This window comes from Panthera tigris, chromosome E3, assembly GCF_018350195.1.
Source record: "Panthera tigris isolate Pti1 chromosome E3, P.tigris_Pti1_mat1.1, whole genome shotgun sequence".
In the NCBI taxonomy this organism is placed as follows: domain Eukaryota; kingdom Metazoa; phylum Chordata; class Mammalia; order Carnivora; family Felidae; genus Panthera; species Panthera tigris.
The window spans coordinates 4,231,324-4,250,143 of record NC_056675.1 but is presented as its reverse complement, the minus strand read 5'-3'; the positions used below and the strand labels follow the sequence as shown (position 1 = coordinate 4,250,143).

The 18,820-nt window shown below is 59.2% G+C and overlaps 1 protein-coding gene across 3 annotated transcripts in view; it reads left to right on the top strand.

Moving 5' to 3' along the window:
- FBXL18 (F-box and leucine rich repeat protein 18) overlaps nt 1-14,845 on the top strand; it is a 49,225-nt gene extending 34,380 nt beyond the window's left edge. For 2 of the 3 annotated variants that reach the window (XM_042971132.1, XM_042971131.1), the window contains exon 5: nt 4,524-9,288. In XM_042971132.1, the coding sequence (XP_042827066.1) occupies nt 4,524-4,680 (157 nt within the window). In that variant the 3' untranslated portion in view covers nt 4,681-9,288. Of the gene's footprint in view, nt 1-4,523; nt 9,289-13,878 lie in introns of those variants that run through there. The other variant, XM_042971133.1, reaches the window with a different exon arrangement.
- Nucleotides 14,846-18,820: the final 3,975 nt, after the last annotated feature.

Below are 18,820 nucleotides of genomic sequence, written 5' to 3'. Positions count from 1 at the left end.
ATGGAGCGATCAATTGTTCAAGTCTGGGGAGCCTTGGGAGCGTTAGAATTGAAAGTGGATTTTAAAATTCAGAATTAGCGCTGTTCTGCAGCCTTAATTGCTGGTAAAGGGGCGGTTGAGCTCCACCGTGAATGGCGTTGCCTCACTAAGGTTTCCGGGCAGGTTTCTGGGAGGATTTCGTCATTCCCACCTGGAATGCCGATCCGCATGTGACCCGGAAAAGGACCAGGCCAGCAGGGCTTTGCTTCTCGGGCTCAGCCGGGGGGAGCCCTTGGCTTTGCCTCACAGCTAGGAGGCTGGTGAGTTCTGGCTCCGTTGGTGGGGGAGGCCCAAGGGGCTAGATCTGGGGGCGGGCAGGCCTTGGGCCAGGTGCCGTGGGACCCGCTGTAGCCGCCGGCCGGCGGGGGGTGGAGAGCCACGTCAGGGGCCAGACTGGAGCCCCACGCTGCTGATCAGTGTAGAAGACGGTTCAGTGATTAAAATCTCCCGTGGTCCACGCTGTCCAGGCCACCCGAGTGGCGGGACGAGGCCCAGTACCCCGTAGCGGGCTGTGGCTGCACCGGCTGGTGGGCGGGAGACCGGAAAGGTCTGGTCTCTCCTGGGGTACTCCCTGGCCATGAGGGGAGGACCCGCGGGCAGAACCCGGGCCACTCCGAGGTTGGCGCTGGGCATCTGTGGGATCGTCCAGGAGCTCGGCAGCGCGCCCGTACTGCTCCCTAGAGCAGCGTCTCAGTTCTGTGGACTCTGACAGAAGTCCCTTCTCTCCTCCCTGTTGCAGGTTTCACTAACTTTTGCCGTCTGTCTTCGTGCTTCTTGAGGACTGTTATCACTGTCTGGGTGGCTCCTCTGACTTATCTTCCCGCTTCGGCTTTTCTAGAAGACCTTTGTCTTGGGGGGAAGAGGCCGTGAGTCTCAATGTTGCTTCTAGTTTCTCTGCGAAGAAGCACACCCGGCGGTGGCTGTTTCGAAGCTGATAGAACCAGTTCCGCCTCCAGGCTGCATCCGGCCTGCCCCTCCAGGAGCCCTTCCCGCCTCCGTGGCACGTGCAGGCCGTGAGGTCCCAGCGTCCCTCCCTCACTCTAGAGTCGGGCCCAGAGCCGGTTCCAGCGTGGTCACCGTGCAGAGCCCCCGCGTTGTCCACTCGTGCTGGTGATGAGCACGGAGTCCGGGCCCGTTCTGTCCGCTTCTCCGAAAGGGCCGCGGGCCGATGCATAGTGGGCTCACAGGACGAAGGTGCCCTAGCTGATCGGGGAGCCCCCAGCTGTTCTCCACCTTGATCGTGCCAGAACAGTGTTCTCCTGACCCCCTGAGGGTGGGTGGGTCAGCCCGCGGGCTCCTCACCGTGGCCCTCACTGCTGTCTGAGGTCGTTACAGCCTTGTCCTTCGAGGTGTAAAAGTCTTCATACATTTTGACCCAGTAGCCCTGTTTCTGGGATTTATTCTGAGGAAACAATTCAAAACGCAGAAATAATTGTACCACGTTAGCTGACGTTTATCAACACGGTAGTAAGAGGAAAGGCCCCTGCGTGTGTGCACCTGGGCGATGCCCACCGGCGTGCTGGGTGCCCCGTCTCCGTCAGGCCGGAGTGCACACGGTCCCGCTGCTGTGGCCGTGCCGTGTCCTTGTTTAACATAAAGATGTCAAGGACTGGAACAAGCACAGCAAACCTGACCCATGTCATGTACGTTTTGCTGTGTCCCCTAAGCCGCGTCTACAACGAGCGCGTTCAGTACGACAGCAAGACGCACGTGAGGTGGCGAGGCGGGCGGCTGGCCCGGCTGAGGCGGTGCCCGGGCCTCTGCGCTCTCCTGTACGGCTTCTGTCGTATTTTCTTTTTAAACAGAGCAGTGGTTTAGAAGTGAAACATTTCTTCTGCTTCGAGAGCGTGCAGAGAAGGCATTTTGGGTCCTGAGACTTTTGGGTGGCTGAAGGCGCCGTTTAAATACTCCTGGTGTGTGTGCAACAGCCTCTGGTAGAATTTTTCTTTCCTTCCAGCCATTCTAAATGGTGGAGAGTAAATATAGTTTACCTTTTCTTAAGCATCGTCCTCTGGCCCTCCAGGAAGGGCAGGCTTTCTGCCCCATCCACGGTGACCCCTGGTTCTCCTGCTTCTTGTGGGGTCCCCTCCCCGCCTCTGCTGTCACTTGTCACTGTTCCTGGTGGGAGCCCGGCGGCCGAGCTCACAGGTGCTGGCGTTAGGACAGGTGAGCAGGCCTCTGCGTGTGGGTCCCTCTGTTCCTCGGTGAGGTTTCCTCTGGTGCCGCTCCTGGAAGGCCAGAGCACCTGCCTTGTGCTCTGCCCGATGCCTGTCCCGGGCTGGCGTTGCCGCCCAGGACAGCACGGGGCGTAGCCGGGCCTGAGGACCGCGACCGGAGACCTCCTCAGGGTACCTCAGGGTGACACCTGGGGGCAAGCCCATTGACCTCCGGGGGCTGGCTCTCCTCCTCCGTGACTCAGGGCCAGAAGCTCGGCCTTGGGCCTTTATGGTTAGCAACGCAACTGGCCCTGAGCAGGGGAGAGGTTCTGAGGGGTGACCTGTCCTCCGTAGCGTGGCTTCTGAACCCTGGTAGCCGTAAGTTTTAATTCACTGGATCTGTTTACTTGAATTTCAAACTATATCTGCATCATGCAAAAGAACATTGTAGCACGTACGTAAGTTATGTGGCAGGGTACAGGGAGCAGAACGGATCACACAAGCCCCCCCCGCCCCCGCCACCCCTGCCCTATCAAGGACTCGCCTTCACCCGTGGGGGCCCCCTCCCCCCGCAAAGGCAGCCCCAGCCCTGCACTTGGACGCGAGTGATTGCCGTCTTCCCACTTGTCACCACGTCTTCGCTCTGGGCGAGGCCCGCCTGCTGTGTGATGTCCAGCGGTGTCACAGGCCGGGCTGACCAGCGGGGGCGATGCCCCGAAGGGGCCCTGAGGCTGTGGCTGAGAGAGCACGGGCCCCTTGAGGCCCAGGGAGGGGCTTTGCAGAGACCGCGACTGTGGGTGTGCTCCCGGAGCTCTGTCCAAGTCCACGTGTGAACTGAGAGAGGGAAGGACGTGGGGTTCAGTTGTGGTGGTAGCACGTCTGCCCGTGGCCCCGGGGGCCTTCTGTGTGTGGCCCCAAGTGCTGCTGGGCCCGGCCACCTGGGCGGCCACCCGGAGCCGCCCCCGGGGCTGCGCACGAGGAGCAAAGCCGGGCAGGCAGCTGCATTCCTGTCCTGGCTCTGGGTGAGAAATTAATCCCCCGTTAGCATCCTGACAGCAGCTTGTGAAGAGCCTGGGGTGACGCTGCCTCGGGAAGGCAGGCTGGCGGGCAGGGGAGTCTTTGCAGGCACATCCCACATCCGAGGATATTTTGTTTCAAGTCAGTTGCACGGCGGGTTTGCAGGCAAGGACTTGCCTTGAGGTTCACGGTCACAGACACCGTTGCCCGCGAGTAGGCCACTGAATGCGGAACTGGGAGGCATTTTCTTGGCATCTTTATTGCCAAAGCATCCAGCTTTATGAGTACCTTTCTGGCATTTACTTTCCATGTGTCGTAAATCCATCACTGTGTCCACTGGGGACCACAGGGAGGGCTGGGGCCGCGGTTTCCTGGTCCCTTTCAGCAGTCCCGGGGCTGTAGGGGAGTTGCCTTTGTTTTGCCAGATGCCCAGGTTCCCTGTCCTGTGGGCACCTTTGCATCTCTTGCCCCTTGAGACCCGTGGGACGGGCCTTTCTTCCAGAACCAGAGTCGCTCTGGGGTCTGGAGGTCTTTTGTCTCACTCCGTAGGGACCAGCATGTTGCCTTTCTGGGGCTCCTGCAGCCACACTTGTGTTTTGTCTCTTGGCCACTGTGCGGAGTGGGCGGGTACAAACAGGGACTTTGCTCTAAGCAGGGAGGGAGGGGCCCCACGGCCAGGGTGATGGGGGCTGGTCACCCCGCTGGCTGTCCACGCGGGGTCCCGGGGAGGGTGACCCGAGACTTTCCGTAGCAGTTGGACGCTTCCTGTGTGCTGTGGGCAGGGCAGACTGCCCCCTCTGTGGGGTGGGGAAGGGGGGGAGGAAATCTGACCCCCCCTTAGTCATGACTTCAGGTGAGGGCTTGTGGCTCCCAGCAGCAGGGCCTGGCAGAGGGCCGCCTCATCTGACTTGGGGGGTTCTGTGCCCACAGGGTGGCCTGTGGGCAGGCAGGTTTGGCTGCCATTTCTTTCTCCACCCCCTGCGGGTGTTGTCCTGGCCAGGCGTGGCTTCTGCAGCTCCCAGGAGCCCCCACTGTGTAGGAATGCGATGGCCTGTTCCGACAGGCCGCTCTCCTGGTCCCTCCCCTGGCAGGAGAATGGGTGTCTGGTGTCTCCTGTGAACCCCACAGAAATGCCACCACCCTAAGTCGGTGGCTTTCCCTCTGGCTGCCCCCCGCCCCGCTGCTCCCGGAGGCCCATTTCTGCTGGTGGGTGGGGTGGCTCAGCCCTGCGCCTTCCCCCTGCGGCCCTGCGCCTTGCCCCCGCGGCGCCCACCTCCACAGGGCCCCGCTAACGGCTTGCCTCTGGTTCAGTTTCCAGGCTGAGCGGCCCGCGCTGAATGTCGTCATCTTCCCTCTGCTCCACGAGGGCCTGACCAATGTCATCCGGGACGTCCCCATGGTGCACCTGGATGAGATCACCTTATTTAAAAGCAGAGTGGCCGAGGAGCCACCGAACTTGTGGTGGTGACAGGTTCAGCTCGCACTGGCCGGAGCGGCTTCCGTCAGCCAAGCCTCTCGCCTGCCGCTGTCGCCTCTGTCCGTCTCCTGGGCCAGGAAGCGGGACTGCCCCGAGTGGGCACGTGGCCTCGCCGCTCCTGCCCACCGCCTGCCCCTGCCGGACGCCAGGGCCTGTTGGGTCACAAGACGAAGAAAGCCCCCTCCGCCCAGCCGTCCTGTGCACCCACCACCCCCAGGCCCCCCCCCGGGGCTTCCTCTCGCTTTCTCTTGGCCCTCACTGAACCGTGGGTTCGGATCCGTGAGGAGGATGAGAAGGAAGAACCGGCTGTCGGGGCGACCTGCAGGGCCCCACGTGGGTGTTGACCTGAGACCCGCGTCCATCACGGGGCGCCGGCTCCTGGGGGCCCTGATGAGGCCCCCAGGGCTGCCCCCACTGCTACTTCAGCCCTCCAGAGTGTCCGTCTGTGCGTGTGTTCCTGGCCACCTGCCGTCAGGCTCTGTGGAGGGGCGGCGGGGGCCCAGTGCTGCGGTGACGGCGCGGGGGCCTGTGAGGGTGACTCGGCTTACCCCGTGACACGACGACGCTGCCCGTAACCGCGCTCTCCTTCCCTCAGGCCAGCTGGGAGCTCACAGGTTTTGTGGCTGCACGTTTGGGCTGCTTTTTCCCAGTAAGACACGTTTTAACCCAGTAATGTCCCCAGTATGTTTCCAGGCAGACAGTGTCAGCCAAGTTCAGGGCCGCTGGCTGGGCAGGGCCCCCCGGGGCTGGGATTGTGGGGTACGGCCTGGGGTCTGGCCCGCCGTACGGCCGTCATGACGTTCGGCTTTAAAACCTGCAGCCCCCTTGAAGCCCCGTGTTTCTGGGAAAGTACAGATACACCTGACTTCATTAAAGCAACCTGAAATATTAAAAGTTAGGAAGGACATTTAAGGCCAGAGGAGGGATCAAATTACCCCATTTCATATAGCTTTATTTAGCACTTTAAAAAATTCAGTGCAGCTATTCCAAAAGTGGGGAGCGACTGCCCAGCGTCCAGGGCCTCGCTCCTTGTGTGGAGCCCACTGCCTCTGCCTTCTCGACTGCAAGACTCCCCCGGAGCCGTCAGCCCCTCATCCGGGAGCTTCTGACGGGCTACGGCTGGTTTCCTTCTACCCAGAGAGTCCGGCCCCACTGCCCTTGGAGATGCTCCTGGAGACTTGGGGGGGATGCCGGGCACCTTCCAGCCAGCCAGGGGCAGGCCAGTGTGTGGAGGCGGCCTTGTGCTCTGGGCCAGGGCCACAGAACCCACCGGGCCCTGCTCATGCTGCCGGGGCCCATCCTGGCTGGCATCTGCTTTCCGGCCCCCAGCCCGGCCATCTTCCCGCTTGGTTTCTGTGGTGACGGTCTCCCCCACTCTCCCGTTCTGTGTAGTGTGTCCTACAGTCAATCTACTAGAAGACCAGGTCCCAGGGCTTTTCATTCGCCTTTTCCTTCCCTGGATTCGTGAGGGGCAAACGGTTCAGCAGCCCCCGACCCCGCCGGGCTGAGGGGCTGTGGGGGGGCAGACAGCAGCTGCAGGAATCAAGCAGGCCTGGGGTCAGGGCCCTGGGAGAAACGGTCTGTCCACAGCCTCTGCCCATCCCAGCAACTTCGGTTGCTCTCCCCTCCCCTGTCTGAGTGGATGGGGTCTGCATGGCTGGAGGGGGGTGGTTTGCACGCCCTTTCCTTGCCCCAGGCTGCAGCTGGCAGTTCTCTGCAGCCTGGCCAGAGGGACTGGTCTGCAGGCTGTCCGCAGATGAATGCCCTGCAGCCTTCACCTTGGAGGTCCCGATGCAGTCTGAGAGCCATGCCTGGCCTTGCAGGCTGAGGCACAGACTGCCCTGGGCCCCGGAGAGACAGGGCTGAGGTCCCTAGGGGGCCACGTGGCCGTAGATGAGGGTCTGAGAGTTGGTGGGAGCACCTCCCCTCCCCAGTTTGGGGACATTTCTTTCAGGCGGTGCCCAGAGACCCGCAGGCAAGCGTGGTCAGTGCAGGCAGTGACTTCTCGTGCTCAGTGCAGGAGTGTGTCTGGTCGAGGCCTGACCGCTAGGGAGGTGTGACCCGGGAGGGAGGTGGCCCAGGGCCCTGGGTGGCCCTGGGTGCCCTGGTCTCCTTCAGAGCAACCTGGGCTCAGGCTGGAGAACGCGCTTTGTCCAGAGGCTGCGATCGTGTGTTCACGCGCTGGCCTGGACGGCCGTTCTCCTGAGCAAGCAGTTTCCACCGGCGGCATCGCCTACGCCCACCGACAGGCTGGGAGGGGCCGTTCAGCGGAGGCCGGGGCAAGAGCTGCCGTGGAAAACGGCCCCCAAGCGGTAGACCTCGTATTGTTCGTGTCCCCCGTAGCCGTTCTTCTACTTAGGGCGAGAATTTCCGCCGCTTCGACACCCGAGACAGGATCCGCCAGATGTTAATAATGTGCTTGTTCGCGCTAAGTGCCATTTTGGCAGCAGCGTTAATTGCAATTTATATTCTGCAGCATTTTATGCTGGGAAAAGAACCCACCCTAATGGTCCCCACTTGGCAGAACTGGGCTGTTAAGTGCGGACCATATGCTGCCTGCTGAGAGGGGCCTGGTCAGCACCGGTGGCTGCGTGTGCATGTGCACACGTGTCCGTCTGTGCGCACACACGTGAGTGTCGTCTTCCGTGTGCTCGCCTCTGCATGTGACCGAGTGTGCGTGTGTGCACGTGTGCGCGTGAGTGTGTGTGGGTGTGAGAGAGAGAGAAAGAGGCCCGGGGACAAGGTGGGAATGACAGTGAGGGAGGAGAGACCGGGGCATTTATCCCTGTTGAAACAGAAGCCCCCTTGCCCTCCCACGGCCGCTCCTCCCTCCTGGGCCCAGCTCGCCCCTGGACCCGGCGGCTCACTCCTCTCGCTCCTCTCCCGGCTGTGCTGCTCCCCGGGCCCTGACTTTGCTGCCACGCCACCAAAGCCCCTGGCCGGAGCGTCTGAAGGTGCTCCGGGGGTGGGGGGGCGGGGGGAGGCATCCGGAGCGCCAGGAGAGCAGAGGCCCGCAGGCTCCCTTCCCTGCCATTGGCTTTTCATTGTCACATGCGAGTATTTTCATTTCCGAGCCCAAGGAGGCTGGACTGGGGACTCTTCACTCTGTCAAATGACTGGGGGGCAGACCTTATCCCTGCCTGGCAGCTACCCTTCTGAGGACCCGACGATTCACGGGTCTGGGCCCACGTGTCCACCAGGCTGGAGGGTGTGCTCTGCTCGGGCCGGCGACTGTGGCCCAGGATGGGACCTGGACGATGCCCCGTGCACCTCGGGTGGCTCTGCAAGGCTGGGTGTTGGGGGCAATGCCCCCTCAACCACCTCTGCACGGGGACCCCCGGCTGTGGGCCATCGGACGGGAGGACGAACGTGGCGGGTTCTGGCCAGGAGAGCGGGCCCAGGGGAGCAGGGCCGCAGGAGCCGGAGGACCCGGATGTCTATGGGCCCACGAGGGTCTGAAACCAGCACGTGCCATCCTGATCATGCCAGCGGCCCTCCCGGAGTCTGTGCCAAGAAGGCAGTGACCCCGTGACCTCTCCCCACCTTGCAGGACGGGGACCCTGCCCTGTGGACCCACTCTCACGACCTCTGAGTGGCCCTGGGGCAGCGGGCAGCCTCCTGCTTCCTCTTGCCCTTGTTATTTGCTCCTTGGAGGTTTGAGAATTGCTAAGACTTTGTAAGAAGAAATACTATGACCTGAGAAATCGGTGAGGCCAACGGTGGGAGATTTCGGCGGTTCCGGCCAGAAAACCTGAGGCAATGGAGATGTGGAAGGAGGACGGGCGCCCGAAGTTCTCGTGGCCTTGGCCCTGAACCTCCTTCCCTGCTTGGGCAGGAGGGGACGGGATCACGTGGCAGGGGCTCGGTGCCCGTGCGGTGCTCGCCTGTCTTCTCCGCGTCGGGGGCGCAGAATTCTCACGGGGCACGTAAATGTCTAAGGTCTCGGATACAGGCCGGGCGGTGTCACCTGAATGTCTGCTTTCTGGAACTCTTCCAGAAACCACGGGAGCGTGGGGCGTTGCGTTGACGTCACAGGGTCCTCTCCGGGCCAGCCAGATGGGGAACGTGGGGGACCCGGGGCTGCTCGTCGCTGTGAGGTCAGGGAGCCAAACTCACCACCTGGGAGGCTCAGTCCGCGCCAGAAGCTGCCGGACCCGACGAGGGAATAGTTTCCCGTGGAGTCCTAACGGTGTGAACTGGAGGCATGTCTGCTCCTCACTGGAGCGGGTGGGTGGGGGGCCACGGTACGAGGAGGTGAGAGGCCACGTGACACCGTGGCGCAGGTGGGGTCTCCGGGGCTGGCACCAGCCGCCCCTCTGCCGGCCGACCACCACCTGTTCCCGCGCAGCCGACCCGGAGCCGTTGAGCTTGGCACGTTTCCAAGGGGGTGTGGGGGGAGCTGGCAGGGGGTCTCACGGTATGTGGTGACCAGGTGCTAAGTGACCAAATATGTGTCACCTGCCTTTCCACACAGACCCCCTTATCTGTCTGGTGATGCCCACTCCTGAATTTTGTGTCCAGATGACATTTTGAATGGGTATTTTCATGTAAACTTGTGGCATGTGAAAAGTTTCAAATAAAGTGGACTTGATTTCGAAAGACGGGTGGCCATGCAGTCCTTCCGGGAGGGACCCTCCCTGACCTTTCCCCTGCGACCCTCCCCACCCCCAGGGGGTGGGGGGCACCAGTCACCCACGGCTGTTCTGACGTTGGGGTGACGGGGACGGACACGTGAGACCCGGTGGAGGATCCGGAGGCTGCCCGGGGCTCCCCGGAGGAAGCTGCTGGGTCAGTTCACGTGTGCTGGGGAGGGAGGTGGCCGGGCAGGCAGGACGCAGGGACACGGCGTGGCCTGAAGCCGCTCTCTGCTCCCCAGTGGCAGCTTGAGCTCTGGCAGTGCCTGGTGACTGTCATAGGTGTTATCCAGGGGCCGTGGGGACCGTGTCCATTTTGTTTATATTATATACGTGTGTGTGTGTGTATGTGTACGTTTTAACTTTTAAAAATATGTTTCCTTATCTTTTTTAAAAAGTTTTTTTAGTGTCTATTTTTGAGAGAGAGAGAGCGTGATCGAGGGAGAGGCAGAGAGAGTAGGGAGACAGAGCACGAGTTGGGGAGGGGCAGAGAGAGAGAGGGAGACACAGAATCCGAAGCAGGCTCCCGGCTCCGAGCCGTCAGCACAGAGCCTGATGCGGGGCTCAGACTTACAAACGGTAAGATCGTGACCTGAGCCGAAGTCAGAGGCTTAACCGACTGAGCCACCCAAGTGTCCCTGTATATGTATTTTTAATTGTGGTAAAGTATATATATAACAAAATCACTACCTTAACCATTTCTAAGTGTCCAGTTCAGGGGCACTGAGCACATTCACACTTCTGTGCATCCGTCACCACCATCCCGCTCCAGAACTTTCCATCTTCCCACACTGAGACTCTGTCCCCCAGCCCCCGGCTCTGGGAGTCTGAGGACGCTGGGGACCGCAGAGGAGTGACTGGATTCGTGCTTCTGGGACGGGCTTATTTGCAGCATGTTTCAGGCCGAAATATCCGGCAGCAGACCAGGGCTGTGGGAAGGGGCTGTGGCTGCAGCGTGGACGGGGTGGAAGGTGCCAGCCGAGGCGGAGAGGCCAGGGCGGGTGGGCGTAGGAGTGAGAAATCCGGCGTCCCGTGCTTCAGACACGCGTGTGACCCGGTGGTTAGGGTGACAGGTGAGTGGTGGGGGGCGGAGCCAGGGCGGGAAACCACGAGGTATGCCGCTGCTGGTGTAGGACAAGCCATGCCAGCCTCAGGGTGTAGACGAGCAGTTGGGGGATGCTCGTGGCTTCCGTGGGGCAGGTGTTTGGGCAGGGCGTGGCGTGGTGCCTTGCCCCAGTTCCCTGGTGCCCGGAGCCTCTTCTGGCGGCTGGAATCTTCCAGAGGCCTCTTAGGTGACAGTGGTTGATGCAGGCCGTCGACCGGGAGCTCAGCCGGGCCTGTGGCAGGATTGCCTGCGTGTGGCCTCTCCATGTGGTCTCTCCACGTGGGCTGCTTGGGTTTCCTCCCAGCACAGTGGCCGGGTCCTCAGGAAACCCAGACGCTGTGCCCTAGCCTTGGACGTCCCGTAGCGTCACCTCCATACACTCCGTTCACTGCGACGGTCACGGGTCCGCCAGATCCAAGGGAAGGGGACGCGCTGTCGCAGCCCCCGGTGGGAGTCACGCTGAGGGAGGTGTCACTCGTCGAGCGTGTGGAACGGGAGCCCAGTGTGGCGTTTTTAGCAAGTGCCTCGTGGTCAGGGGAGGGTGCCTGCATGCGGGGCCGTTGTCCCCCCGGGCCGTTGGCTTCCCCGGCCAACCTCACCCGGCCTCGCGGGTTGCCGTGGAGGAGGAGGGACCCGCCGAGCCTGGGAGGACGACGCCTGCTTCCCGGGGGCCTCCTCAGCAGATACCCCTGGTTTGTGGGGAGCACTGTGCCGCTGGGGGCAGCGAGACGTGAAGAGGTCTGCACGGCCCGGAAAGGCCAGGGCGCGCCCGGGCTTGACGGGGTGAGAAGCGGCCTGGCCTCTGTCCGCAGGCTGAGCCTCAGAAAAACCCATCCAAACGACCTCAAGTGAAGCTGTTCTTGTGGCGGTGATGAAAGAGCCGGACGCCCTGAGTGAACGGGGTTTGCGCTGGAAGCGTCAGGAGTCGAGGCTGGGGGAGGGAGGGGTGGCGAGAATGACAAGCTTTGGGGGCGGCCGGGGGGGCTCAGTCGTTGAAGCGTCTGACTCTTGATCTCTGCTCAGGTCACGATCTCACAGTTCGTGGGATCGAGTCCCGTGTTGGGCTCCGTGCTGATGGCGCAGAGCCTGCTTGGGATGTTCTCTCTCTCTCTCTCTCTCTCTCTCTCTTCCCCTCCCCTACTCCATTTCTCAAATAAATTAATAAAAGCCTTAAAAAAAAAAAAAGAATGGTAAGCTTTGATTGCGGCCCAGAGATTTGCACAGGATTTGTTGGTTGCCCCGTTTGCCTCTCCCGGCGGGGGGAGAAGGCGTTGCGGAGCCCTGACCTTCCAGAGCCGAGGGTCTTCTGGGAGTTCGCGTGGCCTGCCCGGAGCCCCACGCCGGAAGGGAAAGGGTGCTTTCCCTCGGACCTCGCCCGCCCGCTCTGGGGCCCGAGCCGCGGGAAGTTGCCGCATTGTGAGTTTTGCCCCTTGTCCCCCCCCCCCCCCCCCCCCCGGCTGCAGGGGCCACACGCAGCGCCGCCTGGGGAAGTCGGCCAAAGCCAGGAGCGGGGCCTGGGCGAAGCCCTGACGACCACCCACCCCGGTGAGGAAGGAGGTGGAAGGCCCGCAAGAGGGGTGCAGGCTCGGAACCCCTGGACCCGTGGATTGCTGCCCTCGCTCACACTCACGCCGCACACACCCCGGCCCCACCCTCTCTCACCCTTTCATGCCCCCTTACAAGCGCGAGCACGGATCCACCCTCACACCCACACGTGGCCACTCACACGCAAATACCCTCCCACGTCGTAGCTCACACCCAGCCGCTGACACGCGCGCACGCGTGTCCCCACACACGTTGCCTCGCGTACCTGCCTTCACAACCCCCCCGCCGTCACACACCCGAGTGTTCACACCGGCACCCGTGCCAGTGCACACCTCCACTCACACCCCCCCCGCGCCGACACACCTCGCGCCGGCTCGCTCGCCCACGGTCGCTCCCACCTCCACACCGAATTTCATGGTGTGCACGCCGGCACCCACACTCTTACACACTCCTGTTCACACCCTCGCACTACTGTAACGGGGACGCACACTCACACACCTGCTCGAGGGCCGGATTCGTTTCACACCCCAGTTACTTAGCACGACCAGTTCAGTTCCACTCTCCTCTTGCGTCTATCGAGCCCAGAAAATTTGGAAAATTCAGAGAAGCAGAAGGGGAAAAGAAATGACCCATATTCTTAGGAGCCGGAGAGAACCTCTGTTGATATTTTAGTTCATGTCCTTGGAGTCCTCGTCCTGTGCTTTTAAAAAATGTTCTCAGACTGTGATCGTCCAATGTAGGGTTTTGCTGTACACCTGCAACGATAAAAGCATCTTCTGTCCTTCCAGACCCATCCGTCTAACAGTACGGTTTGCCATCACGTGGACGCTGCTGGTCCCCCGTCGTTGGACAATTAGGTTGTCTCTAATTAGCCACTTTTCCAGGGAATGCTGCTCTGATACCCTTGTGCTCGAGCGTTCTTCTATATTTAGAATTCTTTCCTTAGGAGAGACTCTCGTTAGTGAAATTTCTGGGTCTACATATGAATTTTTTAAGGCTGGGAGGAGCCTTAGGGGGTTGTAGAAGCAGAGCTGTATTTCGGGCGTGGGCTGAGCATCTTTCCACAGAACGATCCGGCCCGCGTGGCAGTCCGTGGCTTCAGAACTCGGAGGTCACCTCCCAGTTGCCAAGTGTCCCGATTCCAAATGTACTAGTGACTCAGGACGTCGATGATCAAGGCATATAAGGGAGCAAACGCAGACAAAGAAAAATTGATAGGTGTCAGATGATGTAAATCCTACCGAATGGTGACTCCCCACACCCCCCAAGTTTGCTTTTGCGTCCAGGGGAGCGGCCAGAGCCCCAGGTCCCTCTCTCCCACTGACCGCCTACACAGGCCTGGACCTGGGGCCTGGCTGTGCGTCCCGCCAGGCCGTCTGTGGAGGTGGCCTAACATCCCCCCCAAAGATGTCCATGCCCGCACCCCCAGGTCCCGCGACCATGTTAGGTCACGTGGCAAAGGGCAGGTAAGTTCACCCAAATCAGCGGACTGGTTACACGGACAGACTAGCCCCGCATAATCACAAGGGTCCTAGCAAGCAGAGGAGGGAGAACTTTCCTTGTGGCTGGAGGAAGGGACCGGGAACCGTGTGGCCTCCACGCGCTGGAAAGCCAAGGACACGGGTTCACCCCTAGGGCCTCGGGGAGGAGCCAGCCCCTGGCAACATCTGGATTTTAGCCAGTGAGGTTTGGGTCAGACTGATGGAGCCGTTAAGTTTGTGGGCCTTGACCACAGCGTTAGCAGCCGGCAAGGACCTCCCCCCCGCCTGTCTCCCTCCCACCCATCCTTGGGCGCGCAGGGCCGCCGGCCAAGGCAGAGAGGAACCGCCGCCCCCGTGTCCGCCAAAGGGAAGGATTTCTGGTGACTTTATTTTTTCCTTTTCATTCTTTTCCGTCCTTTTCCAGATTTTCTATAATGGTCATGGATGAACTCAATTCTGAGATGGAAACAAAACAAAACACACACAGGAGAACAAAGCAAACAGACATAATTTTGTTAAAAACGTAGTACGGAGCCCTTAACGAGAACAGATCGCGTCTCTGTGCGATAAAACAGAAGGTTGTCCACGGTGTACGGACCCGAGGGCAGATTGCCAGATACTACACGAGCTGTGATAAAACGATCGGGGTAGGTTTGTGCAGAGCAAAACCAAGTACACACCGGCCATCAGTGGAGGGGTCTTGGTGGGGAGTGGGCTACCCAATGTGCGGTCGGATCCGGGGTCCCTGGAGCTGGCCAGAGAGAGCATGGGCAGTTCAGACACACCCGGACTGGACAGGAGCCACCCCCCCCCCGCCCCCTGCTGGGTCTGGGTGGTGGGGAACAGTTCACAAAGCCTTGGTGGGCTTTGAGGAACTCCTTCAGAGACATCCAGCCAGGTTCTCTACTCTTCGTCTCTGTAATTTGACTACTCCTGGGACCTCCTAGAAGTGGAACCAGACAGTGCCACGGTCTGAATGCTTGTATCCACCCCCAAATTCATGTGTTGAAGCCCTGACCCCCACCGTGATGGTGTAAGGGGGTGGGGCCTTTGGCAGGTGCTTCGCTGCAGAGTGAGACACGGGATGGGCGGGTAAGACCCCATGGGATGCTGTCCCTACCGAGAGTCCTTCATTTTTCTGGAATAAACATTTCCCCAGGTTGCTGCAGGCCTCTGATTAATTTCCGGAGTTCTGAAAAAATTGATTCTGATCGTTTTTTTCCATTGCTTCTACGAAGGCGTGAGTTTTCAAAGGCTCCTATGTGGCCACTGTCGCTCCTGTCCCCTCCTGCATCACTTGTGACAGCTGGGTAATATTCCACCGGGTGGCAATTACAACTTATTCAACCCATCCCCTGTGGTTGAACATTTTTTTTAATTCCTTTTCTTACAGTTTATTTATTTTGAGAGAGGGAGGGGGCAGAGAGGAGAGAGAGAATCCCAAGCACGATCCCAGTGCAGAGCCTGATGTGGGGCTCAATCCCACGAACTGTGAGATCATGATCTGAGCCAAAGTCAAGAGTCAGATGCTTAACCGACTGAGCCACCCAGGCACCCCAAGACTGAGACGCATCTAAATGTTCAACCACAGGGGCACCTGGGTGGCTCAGTCAGTTAAGCATCTGACTCTTGACTTTGGCTCAGGCCGTGATCTCACAGTTCATGAGTTCGAGCCCGGAGTCGGGCTCTGTGCTGATGGCAGGAGCCTGGAGCCTGCTTCGGATTCTGTGTCTCCCTCTCTCTCTGCCCCTCCCCCACTCACACTCTGTCTCTCTCTTTCTCTCTCTCTTTCAAAAATAAGTATTAAAAAAATTTTTTTAGATGGTTTGATTCAGTCTTCCGTGCTTACATACAATGCTGCAAATTAATACCATCACTTGAATCTTGAATATCATTTGACGTGTGTGCCAATGTCTGTAACATAAATTGCTGGGAGTGGAATGGCTTAGAGAGTGTATGCATTTGTAATTAGACAGATACTGCCCAAATTGGCCTCCACGGGGGTGGGTTGAACCAATTTACATTCCCACAAACAATGTACAAGAATCTGAGCTTCCCACGGTCTTGCCAATAGAGGGTGTTCTCTAACTTTTGAATTTTGCCGATCGGGTGGGTGAAAAATAGTATCTAAGTGTGATTTCACTGAACGTTTCTTTTATGAGCAAAGTGGAGCATCTTTTTATGTATTTTAAAGGCCATCGAGCGTTTCTTTCTCTGGTATGTTTTTCTTATTGGTTTATAGACGCTCTGTCTATTAGGGAGACAAGGGCCTTTATTTTTATGTCCTTAAGTGTGTGCTCTGCCCACGTCTTGCTCTCAGGGGACCTGGAGACCGTTGAAGCAGACGCCGTGAGCTGCTCCCGCCCTCCGGGGGCCAGCCCGGGGCGCTGGGCCCTCCTCTGCCTGAAGAGCCAGCCTCAGGGACACAGCAGGTGTCTTCTGTTCGTCACATATGTTTCTCCCTCTGCTGTAGTTACCCAGCTCTTCCTGTGGCTTCGGCAGAGTCCGCGGTGTTTCTCCAAACCCAGCCGCCTCTGCCGTGAACCTCCAGGGGAGTTCTAGCCCCCACCCCCCCGTCCTGGCCCTTCCCAACAGAGCGAACCCCTCATTTTCCTGCGCTACGTCTGTGCCTTGGGCAGACTTCCCTGTTAATTGCCATTATCCTCCCGAATTCAGTTTTTCAACCAGTCTTTCTTCCCTAATAAAATAAAGCTCATTTGAAAAACGGCCTGTATACACAAAGGAAAAATAATGTAATCCCAACATTAATATTTCAGAGTACATCTCTCCGGCCTTTGTCTTTGGACTTATATGTGTATGTATGTATCAGAAAAGACTCAGAAGGGATTGTATTCCACAGACGACTTTGCCCACCTCTCTTTTTTGCTTTTTGTGTATGTGGTACACGTTTCTGCCCCCCATAATCTTCTACACCATGACTTATGACAGCTGTGTTTACCTGAGTTATTCAACTGATCCCTCATGATTGAGCATTTAGGTTGCTCCTAGTTTTTTGCATTTATTTATTTACTTATTTATTTATTTTAATGTTTATTTTTGAGAGAGAGGGGGAGAGAGAGAGAGAGAGACAGAGTGTGAACAGGGGAGGGGCAGAGAGAGAGGGAGACACAGAATCCGAAGCAGGCTCCAGGCTCCAAGCTGTCGGCACGGAGCCCGATTCGGGGCCCGAACTCATGGACCGTGAGATCATGACCTAAGCTGAAGTCTGATGCTTAACCGACTGGGCCACCCAGGTGCCCCTATTTTAAATTTTTATATATTTTTGAGGGGGTTGCAGAAAGAGAGGGACGGAGGATCTGAAGCGGACTCTTTGCTGACCGCAGTGAGCCCGATGCGGGGCTCGAACTCACGAACGGTGAGATCGTGACCTGAACCGAAGTCAGATGCTCAGCCGACTGAGCTACCCAGGCTCCCGTAGTTTTTTGCTTTTATAATCAGAGCTGCAGTGAGTGTTCTTATAGACAGAATATGTGTGCATATTTTTTTCTTTAGAACAGAAAGCATTCCTAGAAAGAAAATTCCAGGGTCCAAAGGTGTTTAGAATTTGAGGTGTCAGTACGCCCCAGAGAGAACAGGCACCATCCCCCCAGTGGTGAATCGAACTATGGCTTCCTGTCCTGTGGCTCGTGTGTCCCCTCCACGCCAGTGTTTCCTGTCCGAGCGCCCAACCCTGTGCCCAGGGTTGGACCAGCTGTTGTTGCATGTGTGGGGACGTGCATTCGGTCAAGAGGGAGAGAAGGCAGAGACTCTTCACTCTGGTTTGGCTCAAGTCAGGCTCCTTGGAACACTCGTGTCTGGGAAAAAAGAAATCTGATGCTTAGGGCTTTTGTTCCTCAAATGCGTATATAAAGTCCTGAGTGTTAAACCAACGGCCAACAACAGCAGCAAACGCCGGACACAGGGACGTAGTTGCCCTTATGCACAGCAGCCTGTCTTTACACGGTTGTGGGTCATCCTGGGCAGAGAAATCCAGGTCCGCTGTGAGTGACAGACCTCCTAGGGTGGCCAAGAAAAGAAGGCGGCCAGTCCCAACGCTGCTGATCCCCCCAGCAAGGGCAGGACTGGTTCAGGGCCAGGTGTGGTCACAGGGCTGGACAGCAGGCTTTCCGGGCGCCCACCCTCATGGTGACCTGAGCCCCCCGACCTGGACCCCTCTCCTCTGCTTGCCTTTGACTCCTGAAGCAGTCTGAACCCCTTTTATGGCTCCCGGGGCCCAGCCCTCGGCGCGTCATCAGTGATCGTGTGAGGTTGGAGTTGAACCATACGTGTGTGCTCTCCCCAGAAGGACTCCCCGGCCAAGTCTGCAACCCCCCTTCAAGCTGGGGAAAACCAAGGCCTAGACCAAGCCTGGGGGGCGTGGGGCCACGCGTCCAGTCCCTGGGGCTCTCGGCAGCCCAGGGGAGCACACGGAGCCACCCCCAGCCCAGCCCGGCTTCCCCACTTCCCCTGCAGGGGCCAGACTCTGGCTGGGACAGGAGAGGGGAGGGCGGAGGACAGCCGCGGAAGGGGGGCGATTTATGGCATAAACACGGCACTTGCGTGTGGCACTTTGCACAAACAGGACTCTCAGCTCTGTTTCCCAGAAGCACCATTATCTCAGAGCAGTGCTGCTTCCAAAAAAGAAAGGGAAAAAAAAAAAAAATACAGCGAAAGAGAAGAAACAGGCTTTAGGCAGCCGAACAGTTGCCCTGGGCTGGGGGCTGTGTGGAGTGGGGGCAGAGGGCAGAGGGCAGAGGGCAGAGGGCAGAGGGCAGAGGCAGGGCGGGTGTGGAACGGGAGGCCAGGGCCCGTGCCTCCACCGTCAGATGGGCCACGCCCCGCTGCAAGGACTTCAGACTCCTTCCAGACACTTCTGCTGACAGGGACCAGGGCCCGGGCACCGAATGCCACCTTGGCTAAACAGGCTGTTCTGAGGTAGAAACAGACACACACCCCAACAAAAAAACCTATCTCACACACACACACACGCACACACACACGCAGTTATGTCCACGGCTGTCCGAAGTCACACACAGGAGTAAAAGCCCACCTCCTCGCATGCTTGTGTGGCCTCTAGGTCCTACCTCCCGTCACCTCCCTGACCTGTCAGCTTTGGTGCCACAGGCCCCTGTGAGCCCCAGACATGCCCTGTGTGCCCAGCTGGCCACACTCACCATCCAGGCACCATCCCCCCCGCCCCCAATCCCACCCCGGGCGCCTCTCAGGGGCTACAGCCCCCGTCGGTCCCATGTGTCCCTCCGCGACAGCAGGCGGGGTCTGCTGTGTCCCCTGAGCTGGCTGTGGTGCCTGGCACGTGAGGACAGCCACCGGTGTGAAGGGGCTCGAGTTTGCCCCGCTCTCCGTCC